Genomic DNA, 22,254 nt, shown 5'->3' on the forward strand with positions numbered 1-22,254 from the left:
CTCCTTGGCAATGTTGCTCCCTAAAGAGAATAGAAAGTAGATCTGAAATTCATCAATGTCTTGAGTACTTAAGTGCACGTTGATGGGCCTCCAGGTGGCAGGCAGGTGAGTCCCATGTTGGAGAAATACCAACACAAAGTGTGTAAATGTAGAGTTGAACTCTCAACCATCAGGAAAGTTTGGTCTCAGCTAAGGGTTTGTGTCAGAAAGCTGCAGGGAGCTTCACACTCAGCACCTCGCAGCCAGTTTCCACTTTAATTACAGCCCAATGTGTCCTCACAGGGACATCATCTCAGCCAGGGTGTTCAAATCTTCATTCCAACATAAAGCAGTGTTTTTAGTTGTGGCCTCAGGGGGCCACAGAGGCTGAACACCGCTGTGTTGGAGTCAGTGGAAAGTGCTTGGCTGGTGGAAACCACAGAGCGGCTATAAACAGTGGCTGGTGGCGGCCGCTAAAGCGTGCCATGCAGCCGACACACCCAGCAGCTTCCCTGCTGCTCCACCCAGCTTTTAGATCCCAGCTGCAGATGTAATTCACTGCAGAACCTGCTGCTGCTGCTTCGTTTGTCAACAAACGCACAGGACAGGAGAAGATTTATGCATGAGGACAGGGGACAGAGGACAGAGTGCAGGGTTTTCAAAGTGAAAATAGTTTTTATTCAATAGGTTCAAAAATACTGCGCAATATAAATATTAAAAAACTGAATACTTTTTGCGTTTCAATACACTTGAACTTTAACACTGTTTACATTTAGGGGTAAAAACACACAGACTTCAGGGCTTCAGCGGTTTGTTGTTTTACACTGTTAAAAATCTTTATAAAAATATCTGCTGATGTTTGTTCTCTGAGCTGAAAGAGGCCGGCAGCTGATTCCAAAGCAGTAACTCTCACGTGTTTTGTGATTTGGGCCCAAACCATCGACAGAAAGGTTCTGAAGGAACAGTATTAATATAACTAATGTACATGTTGCGTGTGTGGAGATGAATATAAATGTCTCCACTGACAGACTGTCCCATTTTCAAAGTGTTCACCTCATTTCCACATCCAGTAATTCAGTATTCCCTCTCTTTTAGCTCTGTGTTTGGTCTCCACCAGCTCCTGAGGGACATGTCTGGCTCGTTAGCTGCTAAATGCTCCGCTATGTTCACAGGCTTTTTCTCAGAAAACAGCACTGCGACAGTGGCGAGAGAGACCGAAACACTAAAGTCGTGTTGTGGACAGAAAAGAAAGCTTCATAAAGCTGAAGGCAGCTGCAGATTCATGTGCTAAATCTCTGTAGTTTAACCACTACAGAAATTACACTTTCAGTGTAAAAGCATGAAACACCACAAAAACTGCAGAGTGGAGAAAAGATGTTGATCCACCTGTTGATTCCTGTTGCTGAGGCCTGTTGTTGACAGGGGCATCTGTGTGATGCTCTAAAGGCCACAGTGAAAATGTCCAACTGCTACAATGCAAAGAAAAGAGGAGCCATATTGATTTCTCCCAGTAGTGACTTTAATAATTCTGCTTTTTAGTGTGGCTTATTGTTGTAAATGCCTGTAAAAGACTATTGTTATTATTAATCCAGTATATTTATCTCCCTGAAGCCCAATGGTAGATGAATCTGATTTTCTGAGTCATTGGGACTGGATGCTAAAAATACTCTTTCACAGTTTTTAAAATAGCCTTAAAACCTATAATTTAAAAATTTATTTGAGAATAAATCCAGCTGATCCCAGACACGAGTGATGCTGCAGCAGCTCTTCAGACAGAAAACTGAGTCCTCACAGACAAACAGACGTTTCAGGACTTTCTTCACCGCCAAACCTTCATTAGTTTACGAGTGCGGAGCGGAGCCCGACGGTTTGTTTATAGGCCACAGAGAAGCTGCGACAGCAAAATGAGCTTTTAAAAACTTGTCTTCAGGATTCGTCTGCCAGAAAAATGCCCACAGTCTGTGTTTGGTATGAGCACAGTGAGTCAGTCCTGCTGCTTTGGTTGATTGTCTTGATGATTTTTACACACACAACAGCTCTATTTCACAATGAGTCTGAAATGAAAAAGCAGGGAGTGTGTTTTCCTTTGGTCGGGGAATCCATCCTGTGAGAAATACTGACGTTGGAAGCGGCAGGAAAAACGAACCTCACGTCCTCTGGCATTCCCAATTGCACTTAATCGTCCGCCAGCGTGTTTTCCTTCAGCATTTTGTCGAGACCTTGCTGCTTGTTTTTGAGTCGATCTTGGCGACGAGCAGTTTGAGCGAGTCTCCTGACGATCGAATCAGTTCTCTACCACTGAAGTGAAAACACAGAGAGAGAGACAAAAAGCTGTAAACAGGCGCAGACAGAGAGAGAGCGGAGATCAGGCCTGTCTGATTTAATACTTACACGTTGTACTCCATGCCGACCAAGCTGATGCCGTTCACGGCCAGTATCCGATCGCCTGTTCTCAGTTTCTGACACTGAGCAGCAGGAGAGTCGGGAACCACTGACTTCACATAAATCCCGCTCATTCTCAGTGGTGTTTTCTATTTGAAGGTAGAGCAAGGAAAAAATCAAAGGTTATCATCGCGTGTGGAGGCGCTACAGTGAGCTACAGTGGCCAGTGTGTGCTGAAATATTCAGTAGAACATGCAGATGTGTTGTTTGTCTCAGTGTGCTGAATTAGGCGGATGAAAAGAAAAAGACGTCGCACCGTTCCGTCTACGAGAGCCAGCCCGAGACCATGAGGTCCTCTGTGAAGCTCCACTGTGAACACCTCCTCCCTCTCTCCTTCTCCTTCTGCCACACTTTCTGTTTTCCTCTCAGCACATCCACTGGCTAAACAAACACAGGGAAACACAAGATCACATCAGAACAAAGAGACAGATTCTGTTTGTAAAGAGTGAAATTCTGGTCTAATGTAAATACTTTTTTTTTTTAGGATTTATAATAAGTGCCATACGTAAACATTTCTGAGTTTTAACATTGGGAGAACGTGGAATCACTTTCCAGTTTTTAGGAAACGTATCATGCACCTGTTCAACTTGTAAACTCTTTAAGTAAATGTTTAATTTTTAGATCGAGGCTTGAGCTCTCTGTTCTGGCTAAAACAGAAACCACTAAGCGTGTATTTTAATAACATACAAACATTTTATGATGTGGGCAGGCTGGATTGTAGTCCATGTTTAACACCGACTGTCTGACCAATCCAAATTTTTAAATAGAATATTTGGACTCATAAGTCAAAGTCTGGGACCATTATTGTGAAGTTTTATACACACTGGACCAGAGGAGTGTTTTTCTGTGGACCACAGTGGAGCTGTACAGACACACTGACTCTCCAAACTCATAATGAGCGACCAGTAAAAGTAGGTCTGCAACTAACAATAACTTTCATTACCTATTAATCTGCACATTTTTTTTTATTAATCCATGAATAGTTTAGTCCATAAAATGTCAAAACTACTGCAGCTTCACAGGGTCCCTGGTGACGTCTGTCTTGTTTGAAAATGGCAGGACAGCACATGAAGCATTTTTCATGACCCTGTTCTCCAGACAATGTGTTTAAAGCCTTAAATGACCCACTGAGCTGCCTGAGATCAGATCTGGGAGCTGTGGAACGTTTCCATGCTGTAACAGCGACTTCCAGAAACAGTGGCATTCCCAAACAACCTGTTCCCACCCCTGCAGCTCCCGCTCCCGCTCCCCTCCTCACCCCCGCTTCCCTCCGCCCGTTCCCAACATGCGGCCCGTCTGCCCCCCACGCAGGACCTGCCCCGAACAATGCCGCCCCCCCCCCGCCCCCGATTAAGATTCCACGCACCAACCCAACTGTAAATTCCCATGACGGATCGGCCACTGCTCTTTTCTCTCCTGACATCACCACCTCTCTGTAACTCCTGAGGCCAGATTAAAGGATTATCAAACTTTGAAAATAACATTAGCCGTTAGCCCAAACCACAGAGGAACATGATGTGACAGAGTTCCCATCAGGATGTAAAAATCCAGGACTTTCCTGGAATGGATCAATGAAATAACCTCTTGTCTTCATTACACATTAATTTATGTATAAAGCATTTTAAATGGATGATTAACTTGGTTTCAACTAAAGCTTTAAAGTCTTAAAAACGACAAGTTCATGTAATTTAGGCATCTCCTTGATTTTCATGAGAATTTATCAAACATTGGGTAAAAATCTTGAACCTAGTGGTGAACACTGGAAATAAAATAAATTAATAAAATATCTGCAGATTAATTTTCTGTCAATCATCTAATCGGTTAATTGACTAATTGTCGCACCTGCACAGACTGTTTTAAACTACTGAACACACTGCCAGGGAGATTATACATTCAGAGATAAGGCCAGATGGCTTTGTTTCAGTGCGATCCTCAAACCCTTTAAGCAAATTACTTCTGATGAAAGCTTTAACACAGAAAACACAAAGCAAGCAGTAACCAATGAGAGTAAAGATATCTGATTAAGATCAACAAAATCCTTCAGCTTAAACCTCCTGTGTAATCGTGCACACCCACGGCGGGGGGCTCTGTCAGGGAGCACATTAACACAGGTTAAACCTCTTAACGTACAAACACAATCGCATGTGACGAAAAGTGCTTTTGAAGGTCTGGTTCAGATCTGAGGGCTTTTCAGAGAGCGTCTGCGCCGACCGGGCTCGTTAGATACGGCAGAGCCGACAACAGCAGCCAGAAACCAGGAGTAAAGAAAAAAAATGAACAAATGACGTGGCCACGACCTGCTGCAGTCGGTGGAACATCTCAAATGTCAAACTCGAGCCAAACTTTAGTCCAAAATTAAACAAAGAAGCTTAGACCATAAGTATGTTCAGAAATGGTTTAAAAACTGAATATTGTGCACAATATCCACAGTGTAATTTCAGTGTTTATATTACTTTAAAAGTGAAACAGTTGACTCTCACTCTGACTCTTACAGATGACCTAACGGCGGAGGCGTCCAGAAACAATAGGGGTGGGAGAGGAAACACTCCTTCCTCTGCACAGCGAACCCACCCTGCCTGGCCTTCCACTTGAAATTCCTGACCTCCAGAGTCAGTAAAAGATGAAGCGGTCCACCCCTTTTATGTCGGGGCACCTTTACGCGGACCTGGAACCGCCGGGGACAAATATGCAGTGGGTCCACGAGGTCAAGCCACTAAATACCTTCCTTAATAGATTCAGTCAGTCGGAGGAGGGAAATGAGGTTTTGGGAGGAACGAGCGCCGCTGACCTCATTTCAAGACGTTAAAAACAGAGGACGAGGTTTGAGCTGAAGTGACAGAGCTGAATGTTACTAGAATCAAAACCTGCTGTGTGTAAGTGAAGCCATGAGCGGGCTTATTCAGATGCTGTCGGCGTGTCGTCGTGTGTTAAACCGCTCTCTGTTGGGCCACTTTAAAGGATTTTTGAAGCCATATCCATCTGAAAACTGACTATTGTTTAATTAATTTATTATTATTTAATTTTAAATAGTAATAGCAGCTAATACTATTCTAATACTACACTATAGTGGACTGAGCCACTGTTTTGTTTCACTTTTGATTTGATTTTTTTCTGTCTGTTTCAGTTACCTTTATTCTGCTGGCGGGCGCCCTCCTGCAGGTCAGCCTCCAGCTCAGCCAGCTCCATACCCTGGGGGGTGTTGGGTGGCGTGAGCAGACAGGACGGGTCCAGAGCCAGGCTCTTGTGGTAGCCCATGTCGGCCTGACCCGGCAGGGCGTTCTGCAGCTCCAGGCTCTTCAGCTTCTGGGTCAGGACCGCCTCACAGCTGCTCAGGTCGCCGTGAGATTCTCGGGCCTGAGCGGGCTCTGCAGGGGCAGGGCAGTCCGGGTCTCCCTCAGGGGAGGGGCAGGGAACTGGGTCAGAGACCACCTGATGAGCAGGATCCTGGAAGACTCTGACAGAGGGTGAGGGCGTAGACTGGCTGTCTGTGGTCGTCCCATTGAGAGCCTGAGTTTGGGGGATATAAAATCAATCAACAACAGATGGAGAAACATCAAAGCGTCTCGTTTCTTGGCTGCTGCCGGCTTATAGTTATGTTCCTGAGGCCTGGGGTCAAAGAGCTTGTTACCTGTTCCTCCACATCGGGTTGGGCTTTGGTTTCACTGCAGGGGAACTGTCGAATAGACTCCTGCAGATGACTGAGCTGTTCGAACAGAGCCTGCTCCACGATGGGTTTACCTAGCTCCAGGTGAAACGTGCTGCTGGGCAGGATGAGCGGCGGGTGGCTGTCGAAGCTCTCCAGGATATCGCCTGCAGGAAGAGAGACAGGCCCCCCGTTATCATCCATCACCGATGACCCGACCTTCATTACAGCTTCCCAATGAAATTAAATCCCCAAGTAAAGCTGCTGTATTTGGGTTAACACCTAATTAAGAGCCGTAAATAAAGTGCGGGACTGGTGCCACTGTTGCTGGTATTTTTTCACAGCAGGGTGCAGAGTGAGGAGGTGAAAATAGGTGGGAACGAGGTGGTGGAGCTGGGTTTGGTAACCGAGGACTGAAGCCGATGGGCGGAGACAGACTCACGAGACAGCATTACTCAGGAGGAACATCCACAGTACGTCCAAACTAAGCCGGTTAAATTTGTAAACGCACGTCTTTCAGCCCTCCGTCCAGACTACAACAACATTTTTCTCCATTAAAAAGGGGCGGGGCCTGTGTTCCAGTAAAGTTAACCTTCAGTCGCCTCTCACTTTCTCTGTGATCACACATTTTAATCACAGAAGTCTTTTCAGAAACAACCTGAAAGCAAATCAGTCTACGTGTTGCGTTCTCTGTTATTTGTCATCATCTTGTGCAGTCGAGCGTGCCGGCTGTCAAGTCAGAACACGCAAACTACACAATGGACTGTTCTGATTCCTACAGAAACAGGAGTCTGGTTACAGCAGTTTACAGTAAACAGCCCAGAAAATGCTGCCGGTGGCAGAAACAAAGGGAAAGGCCCAAAACCCGAATATGAAATTTACAGAAAAGAAAGAAAGAAAGAAAAGCTGCAGATGTTCTTATGTGAGAAGCTGGAACCAGAGGAGTCCTGGCTCTTTTGTTTAGAAAATGACTAAAACAAATATTTTTTAGACTTTTTTTAGTCAGTTACTTTAACAGTTAAACTAACTGACAGGTCTATGTCCATGCCACTCACTTGTCCTGACAGCATTCTGAGCATCATCCGCTGTCGGGGTCCACCCAGTGGGACAGGCTTTACCAGAGTTATATTCCCTCAGCATGTGGTGCAGCTGGGCAGGGTTCAGGGCAGCAAACTCAGTCCTGAGGGACGTCCAGGACGCCTGAACGGACATAGAACAACAAAGATGACACACACACAGAAGCAAGCTTGCTCCACACTCACCCGTCATGAACTTAAAGTGCAGGACTGTAAAACTGATCCGCGGATGGTTTCGTTTTAACAAAGAGCCACTGAAGCACTTTGTAGTCACAGTGAGAATGACAGGGCGGGAGAAACAAGTATTTTCCCGACATACTTGTTTCCATTTACGGAAAAAAAAAAGTCATTGCTACTCTCTCATTTGTATTCAAAGCATTTTAGACCAATTATATAATCTAGTAAATAGTCTTTGTCCCTCCAGTGCCAGATGTGGTAACAAAGCCTCTTGGGAAAATATTTGTCAGTCTGAATTGAGTGCTACACAGTAGCACTTCGGACGGTCTCATGCCACCGCAGCTTTTCTCCAAAGCCTTATCCTGTGTTTATTCTGCACTCCAAATAAAAGGTGAGCGCTGGATTTCGTTTAAGTATTGCTAATTAACACATCGTCCCTGTTCTGTGCAGCGTGGGAAGTGTAAACTTTTCATCGCCTCCCCTCCCAGCCTCTCAGGTTGCTGTGAAAGTCCTTATCATGAAACCACTTTATGATCGTTTCCTTTCACAGCTGCTCTCACTGAAATAGACTCGAGAAAGACAATATTTGATCTTCTGATGACTACGGAAAGTAGCTCAAGGACAAGGAAGCAGGTGAGTCACTTGCCCAGCGACATCCATGTGATTATTAAAAGACAAACATTATAAACATTATACAGTTGGTTCAGTCTGTTTCCAGTTGAATTGGTGGAAGTAAGACTTTGCCCAGACATGCCGGTGCCACAGTAGAAACCATAAGTTAAATGTTGAGTCCCTGCCCTTCTCCTCTAACAGAAGGTGAAGTCTGAATGCTGCTTATAAACAGCAGAAGCTTAGAGATGTCTCTTTTTGTTATGTCTGAGCGTTCATGTTTGGAAGTTATATTCTCCTAAAATAACTGCTCAGTTGTTGTGTTCTCCACAGCTGCTGGCAAAACAAGCCACGCCACATCCCCCTGGTGTAATTTACAACTGTGCCACTGAGCCACTTCAGTTCTTAAGAGCCCAGAAAACTCCAGATGGAAAACTACAAATCTGCAGAGGGTGTGTGCTCTGCCGTCGCAGCCGCAGAGTGACCTCATGCCAGGGCAGGGATACATAAAACCACCGGCCTCCTAGCAACCATCCAATCCCACGAACTGATGAGACGCAGTCATCGACAGCTGTGTCACGGGTGGGCTGGTGCTGTGTAAGGCCCCGGAGACGTTTCACGACTGCCAGTCGTACAGTGGAAACAGGTGTTGAAGGTACTGTCACACAGCAGGATCGTTTCAGCTTTAAATCAGTTCTGTGGTCCAGCAGCTTAATCACACACATTCTGCTTCTTATCTGTCACTGAAGTTTAAACAGTTTGATGTTTGAAAAGTAACCACAGTTCTATATTATCAAAGATGTTTAAAGACGTCTCTTTTGAGCTGCTTAGTTTATATATATATACGTCAGGCTCCTTTTGTAGCCTGACGTATATATAAACTAAGCAGCTCACCTCTCCATGCGTATTAAATTAAACTGTCTCTGTGTCCTTAACTAATGTCCCTTTGGTTTACAGTTTACAATGATCCCTCACTGAGTCGTGGCCCACATCAACATGTTGGTTCAATAAATGCGTCACATTAAGAAGCAGTGAAACCCAAGAAGTAATACGCTCTCACTGCATTCGTCTCGTAAAAAGGATTAAGAATTACAGGCAGGCTTTGATCCAAAAGGCTTATTTTAAGGGTTATACTGTATTTAAGATACACAGAAAGATTTGTGGTTATATAAAGTATGTATAAGAGGCTTTTTCTATATATATATGGTGGGAACACAGGAACAACAGCAGCACAAGCGCATTTCGCCACAAAAACCCTCAGCGGCTGCCGCAAACCTGTGGATCAGGAAAAGGTTGTTTGTTGTTTTGTAGGTTCATGTGACCTTTTGTTTAACCTTTGTCCTTCGTGTGTCGTCCCTGGGTAGTTTCACGTGTTAGATTCTCTTTAATGACTCTGAATACCTCGCTGTTCAATAACCAGCCACGGCAGAGAGCTCAGCTTCCTTTTGTGGTGAAAAGTGTAAACAAGATTTGAATGGGTAACTAAGAAAGGAGGGATTAAGCATTAAGTTGGCAAGCTACCACTGCACAGGTATGAAAGGCTTTGAGATGCCTGTACGCTGATGTATTTCTGTGTCCCTGAACATTAAAATGCCATCTGAGGTCCAAGCCACACGTTTCCACTTGGCTTATATGAGCATAAACAGGATCTGAGCTCATAATATATCACTCACATTCTCTGGCTGACAGGACGTACTCAGGCCCAAATGATCGTAAATTAGATAAGTGACCTTCATCAGAACCATGACGTCATGATTTGATCGTTTTAGTGTTTACCTCTTCTGTTCCTGCGGGTCACTTCCTCATACTTGATCAGTGAGCACTGCCCTTCTGTTCTCAGTGCTGATAACATGCCACCACAGACTTGTCATCTTTTATAGCATTATTAGTCAGTATTATGTTTGGCAACCAAAAGAAGCAACTGAAAACAGCAGGAGTCACACTGCTGCTGTGAAGTGAATGATTTGCTCCTAAAACATAAACATATGAAACTAATGTTGGGCTGACACCTTTACGACAATGAAAACATTCACGCTGGTGCAAACATGACCCGCCGTGCGAGGCAACGCCTGGCTGTGGTAAGACAAACAGGGAAGAAGAAACGGATGTCCCCTGACCTGCAGGAGGGTTTCTTTGGGTGTGGCCAGCAGATTGACAGCAGCAGAAAGCTTCTGGAAGAACTCGGCGGCCAGATCGCCCAGTCCGATGCTCTGGATCCAGTCCATCAGCAGGTCCAGGTTGGCCCGGATCTGAACACCTCGGGACCACTGGTAGAACCCAGCAACAGATCCTGAACAACAAAGTGGTCTTAGGTTAGTCTTAAATTGGAGAATAGTATGATTCTGATGTGCAACCTAAGGCTCTACTGACATATTAATGAAAATGCATCTAATAGTCTTTGTGATATTTTAGGTATGGACCAAACTGGTGGACAGACCAACAGACTGACAGACAAAATCCACCTCAGGTTCCTTGGTGTGGGACAGCGAGCTTACCTCTCTCCATGAGGGCGTTGAACAGCGATGCGTTGATGAAGAAGAACAGGTAGGCGCAGAGCTGTAGAGAGATGTCTGGATGCACCTGGAAAGCTGTGAGAAGCTTCAGCGCCTCCTTCAGCACCTCCAGTATGCCGCTGAGTCCATCGGGCACTCGCAGCTGGCCGCTCTCGGAGAACGGGTTCCCATCCAGCAGACCAGGCAGTGCTGAGTACATGCTCTGTGGAGAGACAGGGGGACAGGTTTTATTTTCTACCATCACTCCTGCTAACGGACCATGGGAATCCAGCAGTGATGAGACCGATACTGAGTTTTATTCAAAGAAACTTTCCTTTGCCTTCACATGATTTCTGATTGTATTAAGTACAGTGCAGTACAGTACTAAGTCAGTGGGATGTTCAAGTGCTTTTTGCTGCTATGGACAGAACACAATGACACAATGACTCAGAGTGAGGAAGGCATTCAGTATACAGGAAGCTCTGCAGGAAAGCTGGTTTTGCTCCACAAAGGGCAACAGTAGGAAGAGGAATAAAGCTTTAGCACAGTGACACAGCAGTTTGAGTCATTATAGGCTGCATCTACATATATAGAATGATTACAGCTCAGTATAGTGTCACACAGGATCCCAGTACCTTTGTATAATGTGTTTTAACATTAAGGACATAAGTATGTTTCAAAATAGCCAAATTAAATTGTTGAAAAGACATCTGTCCTCTAGTTTACATTTTAAAATTTTACTCTCTGAGAGCTCGTTCAAAAGCGAAACAAAAGACAGGTGCTGTTCTTCAAGATAAAACACAGATAAGAGTTTCAGATTTTCTTCAACAGACAATCAAGTAACTGGAAACATAATCTGCAGATTAATCAATAATGAAATTAATCATTAGTTGCACCCTAGTTCACTGACTTGATGACTCTTGTGCTGCTAGAGTCAAAGTAAAACCGGAACTTCTGGGTTCAGAATCCTTTTGACATTTGTAAATACTCTGGTAACTGAACATTCAGCCCTGGAGCAGAGCGTTTCTCGGTATAACAGTATACTACACAGCACGCTTCATTTGTTTAGATAAGTTCTTTGACAAACAATGAGAAATCTTTATTTATTCAATATTTATGTTTTTATGCTAAACGTCACAGCTCGGCAGAAGTCAGTGAGCAAGTCACGAGGCCGTGCTTGGTTCAGACATGATGCCGTAGAAGTCCTCAGACATGGGAAGCTTCCCCATCTGTACCACGTGTTCCCTATGATGTGAGCGCAGCTTTATATTCACCAGGCTGCTGGGAGGAGGACTGAATGCTGCATCTTAAAAAGAGCAAGCGCTTGATAAAGAAACAAGGAAACTCATTTCTATGTATATATATGTATGAAAAAGAGGAACGATGCAGCTCTCCAGAGCCTGAATCATCTGCTGGGCTCTTTTATTGAACACCACCTCCTCGATCCGCCTCTTATCACAACTCCTTCTTCTGACACAGTTCTGTCATTGTTTCACATGCATGACATCACCTTGATAAGTACACGTACACACACACACACACACACACACACACACACACACATTCTCGCACACCGTGACTAAGATAATGACCTCAGACAAAACTGAAAGAGGCCATAAAGATGACAATAACCCTGCATGCCTGAGGCAGCAGGTCAGCTGATAGTTTACAGCGAGGCTCAGCAGATCTGCAGGTGCTGCTGTGCCTTGTTATCATGGAGACAGACTGGAGGATTTTTTTTTATAGACAGAAAAGACCATGAATAGTTTTTAAAACACATCTGCTGCTGAATTAATTTCCTTCAGAGCAGTTTGATTCATATTCTAATTTTAAGTAGACGTACAAGAAAAAGAAGAAGTGGAAAAACGGTATGTGTTCATTATGAACGTTCAGTCATAGTTCACAGGAAAGACCTTACTCTTCCTCCCTTCCTCCCCCTGTTGGGTGTCTTGCCTCGGCAGGAAACAGACTCATAGCTGCTAATCCTTCTGCTGTTTTTCTATCTAACAGAAAGACAGTTACCGCCAGACACATGCATGTGTAGAACACTGCCTGTAGTCAAGGGAGAAATTACAACGTATGTTACTGCTGTGACAGAGCTGGAGCTCAGTGATTAACAAGCTCTGAAAGTGACAAATAAACATGAGGTATGAAACTGCCTCTGACAAAGCCGCATAACAGAAACCCCTTTGTTAGACAGAAGAGTGTTTACTGTAAAATAGCTCTTTTTTTCTGCACAAGCTTTTCTGCAGCACAAGCAACAGAAATATTAGAATTCAAAACAACAGCACAGGCTGTTCCTGCTTCCTTCCCTCCCTTCCTCCATCAGTAACTGGGCAGGGCTGTTCTTGTTTCTACAGACTCTGCAGTTATGAGCCTGTGCTGTGACGTCGGCTGGATTCTACATGAATCAGACAGCTTGTCATGAGCCACGTTAACATGAGAAAGCAGCATAAATGTAGCCTGGGAGGATCCTGTTGGGTCGGCTGGTGTCATTCACGTGTCGCAAAGCAAATCCAGATGCACTTCCAGGCTTTGAAGAGTCTATATCAAAGTTTGCATCCGGATGTAGGAGTGGCCTTTGAGGGGAATAAATTATATCGGCAACATACATCAGTATCAGTTACTGATACTGTAGTTTTTTCTCCTGTGGTACACCACAAGGCTCCATCTTAGGCCCTATTTTATTTTTAAATTTAAATTTATTTTTAGGTCTAACAGGTTTTATTTACTAGTTATTTTGGTTTAATTAACTTCCAACAATTCAGTAATGCAACTGAAAAGACTGACAAGGGCCTTCAGGTGTTTATAAAGTGGTTCTCACCAAATGAGGCATTCTGGTTTTTATTTTTCAACAAACCAGCGTAACCTTGACAGACAAGACTCTGTTTATGTTCCAGGCAGTGGAAAAGACACCATGCTCACTATCTCACAGGCTTTTCCTGACGGAGACTCTGTGTTTCCATTCTGTTATTGTGTTTTCTGCCTGGAATACACTCAATGAAAACAGAAAATGGTGTTTACACAGTACAATTTCCTGCTTCACATGTGACCGACAGATTTTAGAGGTCAGAAGGATGTGAAGCATGTTGATGTCATTATATGAAAGTCTGTGTGGACTTTATGCTGCGTGTTACATGTACACATACACCTTACTGGCCAGATTAAAGGACGACCCTAATTATAGGACGACCTGCAATCTTTTTCTGTTTTTGAGAAAAAGATTTTCTGGGGGTAGGAAACACTTTTACAATAAACCCGCTGGGAAAGGACTGTGTCTTTGTCTTTTCGAGCTCATCCTCTGTGACAGCTGTAATTCTTGGCCATTTGACAGAGTCACTCCCTGGTTCATTTCTGCAGTAAAGATGTCAGGGGACGCCATGAACTGGCTAACTTAGCAACAAAATCTTATCTTACATTCAGATTATTTTAATGTGTGGCAGCCAACCTTTGTTAGATAGTAGACGGACTGCTGAAAGGTGAACATGATGACTTCCTCCAGGACTGTCATGGCTTCCTCACAGGCTGTCCGAGTGGATGACATCTCAGAGTCCAACAGACCTGAGGAAACATATGAAGCAGTCTTAATACCAGACACACGCTGCAGGCCCAGCAGCTGTGAGCATGACAGGTGAAATAGCCACCTTCGTCCTCCTGGTCCTGCCTCCAGGGCAGCAGCTGAGGGACCTCATGCTGGATGAAGTGCAGCAGTTCAATGGAGTTGGCCATCCACAGCACCAGCGGCTGCAGACCTGGGATCAGCTCCTCCATGCTGAGGAGCTGAACATGATCCTGCTGTCCATCACTGGAGCTCCTGAGGACAAAATGACCGCACGGTGTGAGATTAGTGCTGAAGCAAGTTCACAACAAGTCCCAGTTTGACTGAACACTGCAAAACATATGGAAAACTGTGGTCATAAAAGCTGTTTCACTTCACAGACGTGACCCACTTCATCCAATACAGATGCTGGAATCCTGGAATAGTGACGACAATACGATGGACATTTTCAGTTTCATCGAAAACAAAAGTCGACTCGTGACTGTGTCACTGAGCTCATGATAAAACTCTCAGCTGCTCCTCGACACTGTGAGAAATTCTGTCTTTGCACAACCTGCATTTATGAAACCTCACAGTAAATCACACTCAAATTCCTCTTTTATTCAGAGGGTAAAGCTCGAGGTGCCACATGTCACATATCATGGCAGGCGCTTGCTGGTCATTGTCATGCATTTCTGGGCCACTCTGAAAACACTTGTGGTTCGTCTACTCACGTGTCAGGCTGGATCGCTGCAAGTTCCTTTGTCTTCTCCTGAGAAGGAGAACACATAAAGAAAATATCCATTTCATGCAAGCGAACATCAACCGCACACTCGGGGGAATAGAGTGATCGAAACACAGACAAACACTTGATATCCACTTGCACAAAAGGTCAATTATCTGATGGCAGAGAGGAAGAGCAGAGATCCATCCTTACCCACATGATGAGCTGGATCTGGCTGGCGATCCGGAGCAGCAGCTGCCTGAAGTGGGTCAGCTTGAATGTGGAGGCTGAGTGCTGGATGCAGAGGCTCAGCAGGAAAGCAGGCGTCAGCTTTGGTTCGTTCCCACTGGGGTCCAGCATGACCAATATCTCCTGCAGGACTCTTTCCTCCTGTTCCAGCTCATAGCTTAGTAAAGCCTCCGTGCCTTCCAGGTCCCTCCAACAAGGAGGCAAAGGCTTCCTCTGAGACCTTTTCATGGAGTTAGAGGAGCCACATGATAAACAAGAGGATGACGCCTTTGTATCAGAGTTTGGGCAGAGGCTGGTCATCCAAGGAGGCGTCTGAAGGGATCCTGATGTGGTGGTAGGATCCTTAAACATGAACAGGTAGTGTTTCCCCAAACCCACCAAGTCCCCTGGGTTCAGTTCCACCTCCTCTTTAAGGAGAAAACCATTCCTGGTCACAGGAGCACCGTGGAGGGGCTTCAGCATTGTCAATGTCTTTTTGTGCTCCCCTGTGGAGCTTTGGTTGTGAGAATCCAAGCGTCTGACGCAGCAGTGCTGAGGCAACACATCAGGAGCAAAGAGAAGGATGTCGACCTTCAGTCTCTCCTCATCCTCACCGTTACAGTGCTCCCTGCAGCAGCCAAAGATGGTGGTCGTCCCGCTCATCAGGTAAATGACAAAATCCTGAAAAAAAAAAAAGATTTTTAATTCCTTTGAAATATGTTTTCTTCTGCAAAGTAGGGCTGAAACTAACAACTATTGTCATTAGGTGGATGTAAGACCAAGATAAGCAGCAAATTCTGTTGTGAGAAACTGGAACCATCAATTTTTTGGCATTTTTGCTAATTACTAATCAGTTATCAGAATAGTTGGCATTATTTTCAATCAAAGTCATTTTCTGCACTTGAAAATAACTTAAACAATTAATCACTTGGTCTATAAAGTGTTAGAAAATTCTAAAAGATTCCTCTCATAAGTTCTCATCTTCCAGGTGCTTGTTTTGTCCAACCAACAGACCAAAAGCCACAGATATTTATTTTAATATAAGACAAGAAAAAGCAACTAATTCTCACACTGGAGAACCAACAAATTTTACCATTGTTGCTTAAAAAATAAACAATCTTTAATCCAAAAATGGTGCAGATTAATTTTCTAATCAACAAATCTTTTCAGCTCCTGTCCAAACGACAGTCGGTGTGTAGGATGGGACTGATTGTGTAACATTTTGGAAATTAACCAGCAGTGTGCGTGTGAACACCAGCAGGATCAGCTGCTGAGAAGTACAGCCTGCGCTGGCGGCGTGAGGCGAGACAGGAATGGAAGGGCTTAACAGCGAGACGTCGGTGATGTCCGTAACCTCAGGGTCACTGCATTAAGACTATTAGCCAGGCGATGATATCATATCAGCTGTGCTGGTTGGAGCCAAGCAGCCTGAGAGGCCTGTGTTAACATAGCAGCAGCCGTAATGTGAAAGTAGAGATACGACGTTGTGTGTTATCTCCACCATATAAAGGTGGGTTAGAAAAATCTCATTTCAAGCCAGCAGATAGTGGTTCCTTCTTATGCAAAAGTCCAGTTCATCCACCTCGTGTTCACTTTATTACACTTGTACAATATACAACAATTGTGCCATACGGTCTACTTTAATCATGTGTGTAATCTTCACAAACTGTTTCAGCACTGAGACTGTAAGTGGTGCTAAAAATGTACTGAGCTGCATTATATTCAGTGGTGTTTTAATACTCTGTCCTCCTCAGGTTTGAAAAGGTGGATGTTACGGAGCGGCTGTTGTAATAACTAACAACTAAAATGGCCAGAGTGTACATTCAGTGAAACCTCTACAGCAAACTTTAAAGGTCTGGATGCGTGAAAGCTTTCATTTCCTGTTATACGACCACTGATACACCACAGAGCCGCCTCGTTCCTTTGCTTTCGCTCTGGGTGGACCTATTGTTGCACAGCAAGATTACGCCTGCTGTGGTGCTACCAGCATCCTGCACAGTCAGCAATCTCCATAAACAACATTGCGAGAAAGCGCTTCCTGTTCCTGGGAATGGGCCGGGCTAAAGCCACAGCCTCACTCTGGTCTTGCTGTGAAAATGAGCTGTGTAAACACATCAACAGGGGCGTGCGTTGGAGGTCTTATTTTGGAGACTGTTTTCAGTTGAGGCATAGTTTGAAACCCTGGTATGCAGATTATGGAAAACCAGCTAAAGTGCCCCCCACAGCCAACCCCACCCCAACTGGCTGTTTATACGGTACACTCTGAGAATAGCTTCTGTGTAGTTTATCCTCCTCCACAGTGTCTTTAGTCAGGGTTGTCTCTTTGTTTTAACCGTCCTGAGCAGGTTTCCCTCTGACTGAATGGTGAACACTCTGTTCCTTGTCCTTTCATTGGGACATGATGACAGACACATCGTCCTGGGTGGAGCTCAGCTTCACGTAAAGAGCCGCTTCTTTTTTCTGTTTATGTCTGTGCAGGACTTACAGGATCATGTCTTCACGAGCCGGTCTGAGTCCATTCCGAGTGTTTGCCTGTTAGAACACAGGTGACCTCTCCTCTCTGACTCTGGGATTTTCTCCTCGAGGTTCTTAACCTAAGACGTTCAACCCAACACTCTCAGGTACCTGTTTACACCATGTTGTCTCTTATAAGCCTGTCATGGCCTCCGCCGGCCTACACACTGCCAGGAGACTCTCAAGGACTTTGTGAAGTAATTACAGCAGCTGTTTGAATGAGGAGGAGTCCTCTCTTCATCTGGGTTGGCTTTTTATTGACCTTTTTACAAAGGCGATATTAAATGTTAATGTGTCTGTTGTTTCACTTTAGACCATTCTTAATCTGTAGAGTATATTAATATCTTTCCTCTGTCTCTTACCTGTCTGTGGCTGTAGCCCTGCAGCAGGAGGAAGTACGGAAAGTCGAAGGGTGGGTGAATGGAGTACTGGGTGGTGTTGTCATCGCTGCTCTCCGTCTCCTCCTTCTCCATGCCGAGTCGCAGCACCTCCTTGTCGGCCTCGGCCTCGGGATCTTCCCTGAGCGCGCTCTGTTGGGCCCTGCTGGCCTCCTTCCCCATCGCAGACAGATCCATCTCACTCAAACTCCTCCAGATCTCGAGTCCGTCCACGTCCTCCCTGCTACCGTCCACGAACAGAGAGGTCACTCTGGAGCGGCTCTTCTGCAGCTTACGAGCCTGAGCATTGATGCCTGAATTGACAAGAGGTCAGTGTGTTATGACCACCTGCTAACTGTACATGCTGTACATGCCACCATTTATATAATAAAAAAAATTAACAGTTGCATGTTGCCTGTTTATAGTCAGTGCAGCAGCACAATGCACTGAGGAGAAAAAAGCAAAAAAACACCAGAGAAAGAGGAACTTAAGGCCAAAGATGTAGACAAAATAAAAAATAAAGATCTCTGTGGATTACCACTTTAATTAAGTGGAGATTATGTTATGTTAAGTAAAACATATCAAGCTAAATGCATGACCAAAAAAATGAACAATGACCAAAATTTCCCCTGAAATCACTCCGCACAATCTCAAGTGACTCCGGCGCAACAGTTCACCGTACTGGCACGAGCTCAAGTGAAACATAACCAGAGGAAAGAGAGGAAATGTGCAGGGAGAGTGAGATGTGGCCACGTCTATCTGGTACCAGCAGCCACTGTGTCGGCCTGACGTAACACAAACACTATTCAGCTCATTTGGAGCCATTAAGCACCGTGGAATGTCCACAGAGCCCAGCTTCACACCCGCAGCTCTGCAGCTCTTATCAGCTGTGGAAATGGGTGTTTTCCACATTGTTCAGCACCAGTGTGACACCACCGGGCTCGGTGCCTAAAAAACCCATGGAGGTAAAGGGCAGCCCCCTCCCCGCCCCGGGTGGAGGGAGACTGATATTTTTTGGCTGCATAACAGATCATAACAGAACAAGTTTAAATACGCTGATTCCATACAGGATGAAGCTCCACTACATCAGCAGCACCACGAACAGTATTTTTCAGAAGCCAGTTTCAGCACAGCAGTACACTGGTCTAACGCAGAGGAGGACCACAACAAACTGGTGCCAAAGTCAACAGGGCCGCACAGTCCCCAGTGTGCAGGAAGTGAGCTCTGACACAAAGAATAACACAACAGTGAGGGTCCACTTTCTGGCAGCTACAGACTCGGTGGGAAGAGCTGCCCGGTGCCTCGATGCTTCAGGGGCCACGATGGGCCCTTGCAGTACAACAAAGATAAGAGCGAGGCCACACTGACCTCTTCTATCCCTCAGTGCAGCTTTTGTTTCCCCCTGACCTCTCTCACATGCCTGCCATCTCCCCTGTTCTAGCTGGTGATAAGCTGGACAATGCAGGCTGATAGCCTGCAATAAGAGACAAGGATAAAGGCTCCCCATGCCCCCACAACAGAGACTGAGTGATTGATTACCCAGGCGTGAGGATGTTAGGGTTACTGACTTGTATCTGCATCACTGAAAGTGGTCAGTGCTTTTTTTTAAGAGAGCGGGGTCCCTGAAGAAGACCATTCCCAGGGATGAAAGCTGGACCAACAGCATGAAGGTGTTAGCAGACATGTACCTGCTGTGACTGTGTCCCTGTCCTTTAAGCTTTGCTCTTCAACACTCGCTCTCAGCTGGATTTCAAAACGTCTGGAGAAGCCTTCCTTGGGTTTCCAAAGCGACTGCAGCATCAGGGGCTTCTCGTTGTCACCCACCACCCGAAAACACTCCCTCTTCCACTGGTTATCGGCACCCGTCTGGCCAATCACGTCGCAGAGCACATAGTCGTTGGGGTCTTCTTTTTCCAGACAGTACCTGAATAACAAAAGCAGAGATTCAGTCCAAGTGACATCTCCAAATGGCTTGTTTTTTTTTCTAACTACCAGTCTAAAACCTAAATATATTCACTTTAAAATCATATATAATAAACAAAAAGAGCAAATCTTCACATTTAAAAATCTGGAATCAACACATTTGGGGTGGTTTTAAGAGCTGCAACTAACAATTAACAGTTTCATTAACCAGTTATTTTCTTAATTAACTGTTCCATCTCACCTCTCTAAGGCCTCCTTCACCAGTTCCTTTGCACTGGACTGAGTGGTGGCCAGCACACTCTTGTAGTTGGTCCCTTGACAGATGTCGCTGCCAAAGATCTTCAGGATGCCGGGGACAGACATTTGGCTGGACAGCTCGGCCGGGTCGTCTGCAGCCTGGAGGTCTCCTGGCAGGCTCCCGCTGCCCTGCGCCTGGCCCCGGCGTCCACTGTCCCGCAGGTTGGGGCTGTGGTTGAAAACAGTTGAAAACCTGTTGTTGTGGCGGCGGATTTTGCTCTTGGCCGGCTGCCGGACGCCCACGCTCTCTGTGGAGCGCACGGTGACGTCCGAGGTGTTGGACCTGAGAAGGAACAGAGGAGGAGATGATGTATACTATGAAGTGGAAAACGTTGAATGAACACAGTGAAATAATCAGCCGTCCTGCACAGGCACCATACATGTGGGAGAACTGTAAGACCATGCTCTTTCAACATTAAAAGTATCAGACTGTAGACAATGATTTAAGGCTGCAATTAACAATTATTTTCATTATGGATTATTTTCTTGATTAATAAATGAAAAATTTGTCAGTAAAACATCACAAAACGGTGAAAAATGCCTGTAAATGCCAATGAAAAACTTTATACAGCCCAAAGACACATCATCAAATGTCAAAAACTCAAACAATCAGTTTACAATAATGACAGACAAGCAGAAAAGCAGCCAGTTCTCCCATGTGAGAACCTGGAACCATCAAAATGTTCTCCAGTGTGAGGATTTGATCCTTGTCTTTGTCACACATGATACTAAACTGAGTATCTTTGGGTTTTAGGCTGTTGGTCAAACAAAACAAGACATCTGAAGACGTCACGTTGGTCTGTTCCCTACATACTGTATGACATCTGAAAGGAAATGGGTAAGTACTGGTTAATAAAATGCTGATACAACTGCAATAAAACAGATACGTTAGACCAGTAAGAGAAGACTAAACATAGGCTGAAATAGTAATGTCAGTAATGTCTAAAACTAAAGCTGTAAAGTTACTTTGCAGAGTAAAAAGTGCAGTAGTTCCCTCTGAAATGTAGAAGAGTTGAAGTACAAAGTGCCTCAAAATCTCACTTAAATGCAGTACTTGAATAAATGTACTAAGTTACACTACACTATATTGTGTGTTATAGTGTGTACATGGTGCTTATGAATACTAAACAGGTGAAAATAAAGACAGATATAAAGACTTACTGCACAGATCCATTGCTGGGTTTCCTTCCCAGTTTGGCCAGTCGCCTCTTCGGAGAGCGGATCAGTAAGCCCACAGGGAAGTTCAGGGCTTGTTTATTTACGTGGCTGCTTCTCTCCTCTGAAATCATTATTGTTTATTTTTAAAATTCACATAAACACAACAGAACTATTCAAACTGCTGAGATGGGCAGGTAATAGCATTCTCCGCCGCTTTCAGGTGATGAGAACCGTCCACATCCACTTCCAAAGGAAAAAAAAAACAAAACAAAAAATCAGAAAAATGTGCGTAAATACTCCAACCGTGTCTTTACATCCATTAAAACAAACGGAACGTTATTCAACAGGCTTTCAGAGCTTGAGATGAGCTCAGTCAACGTTACATTCCCACACAAGTACGCGTCGGGCAGTGGGTTTAAACTCCGGAATCAGTTTTCCTGGAGATAAAATCCGAGCTGAAACGATTGTCCTGCGGGAAAGGCAGAAAAAGAGACGCGTTCACACGCCGTCAGTCCGCTCCTGACTGGAAAACCAGCGCAAAAAACAGCCCGGTCCATGACTTTTCTTTTTTCTTTTTTTTTTTTTTTTAAACAGTCCAACAAACGTTGAAGTCCGTTACCTCTGTCAGGGCGCGCGGAGCGGACTGAATGAAAGGGAGCCGGCGCGTGAGCTACTACGGCTGACGTCACTGCTGCTTCACGCGCGTGGCCAGCGAAGAGGCGGGGCAAGTTTCTCTCTCTCTCTCTCTCTCTCTCTCTCTCTCTCTCACACACACACACACACACACACACTCATTCTTAAACACAAACGGAGGACCTTGGGCCGAGCCAAGACTTTCTAGGGCCACCAAAGCCCTTAAAAAAATGCATACCTCCTTAAAAAAAAACGGGACAAGCAGGGAATGGAGTTGCGAGCTTGTGGTTGTGAAAGTGTTTTTTCCACATTACATTTTTCTAAAGTAACTCAGTAACTCGGGACTCTCGCAGAAAATGCAACAACTCTGTAGTTTTTTTGCATCAGTCTTAATTATCCCCCCCCCCCCCCCCCCTCTCTTTATTAAATAAAGAACATGCACAA

At 44.9% G+C, this 22,254-nt stretch overlaps 1 protein-coding gene across 1 annotated transcript; it reads right to left on the reverse strand.

Annotated features, from left to right (window-relative positions):
* Positions 1–634: 634 nt before the first annotated feature.
* On the reverse strand, positions 635–21,815 carry si:ch73-281f12.4 (RA_Radil_like and Myo5p-like_CBD_Rasip1 domain-containing protein). Its single transcript, XM_041062016.1, has 16 exons — positions 21,181–21,815; positions 19,964–20,302; positions 19,488–19,723; positions 17,785–18,113; positions 14,894–15,589; positions 14,691–14,728; positions 14,063–14,232; positions 13,867–13,979; positions 10,422–10,641; positions 10,044–10,216; positions 7,120–7,264; positions 6,050–6,231; positions 5,550–5,928; positions 2,678–2,802; positions 2,371–2,510; positions 635–2,277 (listed from the first exon to the last, which is right to left on the reverse strand). Exons 1-16 carry the CDS (start codon positions 21,306–21,308, stop codon positions 2,181–2,183), a joined length of 3,510 nt encoding a protein of 1,169 aa, XP_040917950.1. The 5' UTR covers positions 21,309–21,815; the 3' UTR covers positions 635–2,180.
* Between the last annotated feature and the right edge of the window lie 439 nt (positions 21,816–22,254).

Source organism: Toxotes jaculatrix, chromosome 18, assembly GCF_017976425.1.
Source record: "Toxotes jaculatrix isolate fToxJac2 chromosome 18, fToxJac2.pri, whole genome shotgun sequence".
Lineage (NCBI taxonomy): Eukaryota > Metazoa > Chordata > Actinopteri > Toxotidae > Toxotes > Toxotes jaculatrix.

Bases quoted from the DNA above. Each gene is read 5' to 3' on its own strand.
- si:ch73-281f12.4 (XM_041062016.1), bottom strand. From the start codon at position 21,308: ATGATTTCAGAGGAGAGAAGCAGCCACGTAAATAAACAAGCCCTGAAC. The intron at 20,303-21,180 runs GTAAGTCTTTAT...GTTCCTTCTCAG, and splicing joins CCCAGCAATGGATCTGTGCA to GTCCAACACCTCGGACGTCA. The intron at 2,511-2,677 runs GTGCGACGTCTT...ACCTTCAAATAG, and splicing joins TGGCTCTCGTAGACGGAACG to AAAACACCACTGAGAATGAG.